Source organism: Nannobrachium achirus (assembly GCF_963921795.1).
Source record: "Nannobrachium achirus genome assembly, chromosome: 22".
NCBI lineage: Eukaryota > Metazoa > Chordata > Actinopteri > Myctophiformes > Myctophidae > Nannobrachium > Nannobrachium achirus.
In genome coordinates, this window is record NC_137829.1 from 51297996 (window position 1) to 51302977 (window position 4982).

Consider the following 4982-nt stretch of genomic DNA (forward strand, 5'->3'; position numbering starts at 1 on the left):
CACCAAAGTCTGGGCCCTGGGTACAAGGATTCACTGCGGGCCCCCCCCCCCATGAATGTTAACTATTGAAAAACAGCAGATATACAAGCTCACAGCGTGGCACCGAGTGCCGCGCTGCGAGCTTGTAGATCTGCTATTTTTGAAAAATCGTGAAAATGTGTGCCAAGAAACCTATGTTTCCATGTCAGTGATGCTCAAACCTTTTCATGTGAAGGACCCCCCCCCCCCCCCCCCCCCATCTCAAAATATTTAGTTCCAGGGACCCCCCCAGAAGCAACATTTTAGTTACAAATGTTCACTAAAAAAATACATATATTCAAAGATTTGCGCACATTTTCACGACTTTTCAAAAATAGCAGATCTACAAGCTTGCAGCGCGGCACTCGGTGCCGCGCTGTGAGCTTGTATATCTGCTATTTTTCAATAGCTAAAGTTACTAGGGCCCCTCTACCTTGGGCCCTGGTAACTCAGTCCCACTTTCCTACCCCTTGTGGCACCCCTGCCCTCACCTGTCGACAGGTGTGACGCGCCGGCAGCAAGGGGATAGCGAGCCGACAGCCCCCATTCCTGCTTCTGACAGAGACCTGGCCTCAGCTGTCTGCTCTGCGCCTGCCGCTTGTCTGGGCACGACTCGAGAGAGAGAGAGAGAGAGAGAGAGAGAGAGAGAGAGAGAGAGAGAGAGAGAGAGAGAGAGAGAGAGAGACAAATGCTGCCGTGAGGATCAACGCCAACGAGAAGTTACAGCGCGGCTACAACAGGTAAAGGTCTTTTCTCACAAGACGTTTGACTAAAATCATCATTATCGTTTTCTTTTCTTTTTCTTCCTTTCTTTTTGGTTTCTTCTCCATTGTAGTTTCGTCCTCCCTCGTTTGACAGCCGGTGTGTCTGGCTTTCTTCCAGTTCGGCGTCGTAAAAGTCTGTCACCTCGCCTGTTGTCGACACCTTAAAGTGGAGATAAGTGAAGTAGATCACGCTTTGCTCAAAACATGTCTTGCATTAATCATGAGGCTTAAGCAGGGATGACAGTTTGCGTGGGATGTCGTCCTCCGGATTTATTTGTGGAATACACTAAAGTCAAAGTAAAAAAAAGAAGAAAAACAACACAAGGCCTTGACTGTACTGTACTGTTATACTGGTCTTTTTTTGTGTGTGAAATTGTGTCTAACACATGACTCTTGTCTTTGTCTTTGTCTTTCTCTCTCTCTCTCTCTCCCGTTGTAGGCATGATCGCCTTCCCTTACTGGCTGTTTTTCTTCCAGTACGCTTTTGCACCTCTATCTGGGGCAGTTAGAGCTTGTTACAAGGGATGTAACTGTCTCCCGGACATAAAATATGTCAACTGTTCGGGCGGGAACATCTCCACTCCGGACGGCAAGTTCCCTTACGACACGGAATACGTGGACCTGTCCAGCAACCTCTTGGCCGAGCTCCGGCCGGGCGCCTTCGGGGCTCTCTGGAGCCTCCGGGTGCTGCTGCTGAGGGAGAACAACATCACCTCCGTGGCCGACAGGGCCTTCGCGGGCCTCCAGGGCCTGCAGAAGCTGGACCTCAGCCGGAACCAGCTCTGGGCCCTCGGCGAGGGCTTCTCCCTGGGCCTGGACTCCCTGGGCGAGCTGTCGCTGGCCCGCAACCGCCTCGCCGTGCTGGAGAGCGGCACCTTCCAGAACCTGGACAACCTGGCGCGGCTGGACCTGAGCTACAACCTGGTCATGGTGGTGCGGCCGCGGGCCCTGGGCAGCATGACGGCGCTGCGCTGGCTGAGGCTGGACGGGAACCGACTCGTCACCCTGGACATGGGGCTGTTCTCCACCCTGCACTCCCTGGAGGTCAGTGGTGGAAAGCATCTATAGCCCATTTTCCACTGGCCCAACTCCACACCACTCCACACCACACCGCCCACTTGTGCCAGATTTTCCACTACAAGGACCTGGGTAGAGTGGTGTGAAAGTGGTACTAAACAGGGTACTAAAAAGTATCCACTCTAGAGTAGGTCTGAGCTAGGCCAAACAGGGCCAAACACTTCATAATGACTGATCACTCACTGACTTTCCATTTACATCACCAGGATATAGTTGTAATACATGATAATAGATTCTATTGTGTTATAACCACTATTATAATCTATTATAGTGTATTTTAATTATCATAGTAATACATTAATACTTATAATCCATTACAGTGCATTATAATTAGGATAGTTGTAATACAAATTTATATTGTATTATAATCACAGTTAAAAGGGTCAATTTGTTTCTTACCGATAGGGGTACTTTTTTGTAATGGGAAATGTAGATATTTTTATGTGGTGCGGTGTGGTGTGGTGTGGTGTGGTGTGGTGTGGTGTGGTGTGTTGTGGTGTGGTGCGGTGTGGTGCTAAAACTGCAGTCGAAAAGGGGCTATATCATGAGACACAGGCCGAGTAGGTGCTATTTTATCATGAGCATTAATGAGGATCAAGTATGTCCTTTTAAGTAAAAGATTTGAGTACTTTTCCCACCACGACCTGGCAGGGGTGTCGCACCAAATTCGGGGCCCTGGGTACAAGGATTCACTGGGGGCCCCCCATGAATGTTCTTCATAGGGGGGGGAGGTTTAACCCATTTAGACTGGGAACGCATTATTACGCATTATTTTGTGCATTAACTATTGAAAAATAGCAGATCTGTGAGCTTGTAGATCTGCTATTTTCTGAAAAATCTAGATTTTCTTTTGAAAAACCTATGTTTCTATGTCAGTGGTGCTCAAACCTTTTCACGTGATGGACCTCCAAAATGATATGTATTTGGCCACCGACCCCCATCTCAAAATATTTAGTTCCAGGGACCCACCCCAGAAGCACAAACGTTCGCTTATAAAATACATTATATTCAAAGATTTGCACACATTCTCACGACTTTTCAAAAATAGCAGATCTACAAACTCGCAGCGCGACACTGAGTGCCGCGCGTGAGCTTGTATATCTTGCTATTTTTCAACAGCCAAAGTATAAAATAATGAAGGCCCCTCCACCGTAACTCAGTCCCCCTTTTCCCCCCCCTTGTGACGCCCCTGCTCCCTGGAGGTGCTGCGGCTGAGGGGGAACCGCATCAACGACACGGGCCTGGGGGCCTTCGCGCCGCTCTCCAGCCTGGTGATGCTGGACCTGCGCTCCAACCGCATGTCCCACCTGCACTTCAAGACCCTGCTGAGCATCCCCACGTCCAGCGTGCACGTCCTCCTGGACGGGAACCCCTGGCACTGCGACTGCGACCTGCAGCGCGTCTTCCACAAGCTGGCCAACGTCAGGCGCCTCTTCATGGACGACTACCACAAGCTGCGGTGCGGCTACAACAGGGCTGTATTAACCATTGGGCCGGTGGGGCCGTTGCCAGGGGCCCTTGGCTCTCAGGGGCCCTTGGGGGAACTGGGCCGCGTGGTGATTGACAATTTACTAAAATTAAATGTATCCACAACTTTCCAACATCCCAATATGCGTTGCGCAGAAGTTGCACGGAGCTTCCGGCGCCGCAGCCGAGTGTGATCTACAAGCTCACAACGGGCTGCATCTGCGACGCGACGTGAGCTTGTATGTTTGCTGTTAAGCGAAAGTGTGGTGCAAAAGAAATCTTTTTCTTGGCCCACAGATGATAATCATGGCTTAAAATACGAGCTGGGTAGTGTGCATCGGGAGGGAGCGGGGGTTATGATGGAGGGTGGGGGGCCCTAAAAGATTATTGGCCAGGGGCCCTCACAGGGGTTAATCCGTCCATGGGCTACAATTTACAATTTACAGTTTAGGCATTTAGCGTACGCTTTTAATCCAAAGCGACTTACAATAAGCACGTAATACATCACTATAATAATCAAGATAATATGTCAGTACATTAACAACAATATAACAATGCACTGGAATATCAATCTAGAAAAACAATAACATAGGTAAACCCACGCACCTAATCAGTAAAAAAAAAATTCTAAAACCTAAAATAAATGCTATCTAGCTTCATGTATGGTCATTGAGGGAAGGGGGGTGTTACAGTAGTGCTATGGGTTTAGGTGGAGTCTGAAGAGGTGAGTCTTTAGTCCACGGCGGAAGCTAAGGAGTGAGTCTGTAGTTCTAAGTGCGACAGGGAGTTTATTCCACAGTTTGGGGGCCAGGTGGGCAAATTGTCTAGGACGAGTGGATTTTTGTCCTGGGGTTTTTAACGAGGGTTCTGTCAGCATCCCTGTGTTGGCTGATCTGACTGAACGGGTGGGGTTGTAGGGTCAGGCTTTGGAGGTATGGTATGGAGGAGCAGTACCTTTGGCTATAGGGATGGAAAAAAGCTGCCTGGAAATTAAATGGCACGATGAATCAAAATATGCTTAAAAATGTAAATGACGCCTTTGTCAATCACTTTAACCACTTTAAAATCTCCATGATACGATTATATTATTTTTATCACAATGACGAGTATCATCCCATCCGTCCGTAGGTGCGGCGAGCCCACCGAGCTGCAGGGCCATCTGATGTCCGAGGTGGACGACGAGCTGTGCATCGCCGAGACGGTGACCGTGCTCATCCTGACCATCACCGTGGTGGTCACGGTGATGGCGACCATCATCATGGGAGAGAGGAACAAGAAGAAGAAGAGTCCCGAGGTGAAATACTGCCCCGAGGAGCACGTCGCACTGGACTCCGACTACGATGATTAGGATCGCGTCCTTTGCTTCTTGCGTGATGATGACCGCAGCAGAATGAAGGCCCCCGCTCTAATGAGCTCCATGGCCCAGATTCCCCCTAGGTTTTGATGCATTTCAATTATGTCCATTCCCTTTTTATTTCGATGCAAAGAGGGCATTTACACACGCACGCACCACCTTTTTTTCATTCCAACGACCCCCACTTTAATATGCATTAGTCCACTTAGTCCTTGGGGACCGTCTACACTCTAAAGATCCTCAGTGTTAATTTAACTCTGAGACTAAGAGTGTGCGAAATGGAACCAAATTACCGTCTCAGA

At 49.0% G+C, this 4982-nt stretch overlaps 1 protein-coding gene across 1 annotated transcript; it reads left to right on the forward strand.

Moving 5' to 3' along the window:
• Positions 1–1223: 1223 nt before the first annotated feature.
• Positions 1224–4674, forward strand: LOC308307678 (uncharacterized protein; the record flags this gene model as incomplete). Its single annotated transcript, XM_080752944.1, has 3 exons — positions 1224–1826; positions 3062–3318; positions 4455–4674. The coding sequence occupies 3 exons, from the start codon at positions 1224–1226 to the stop codon at positions 4672–4674; spliced, it is 1080 nt and encodes a 359-aa protein (XP_080609070.1).
• Between the last annotated feature and the right edge of the window lie 308 nt (positions 4675–4982).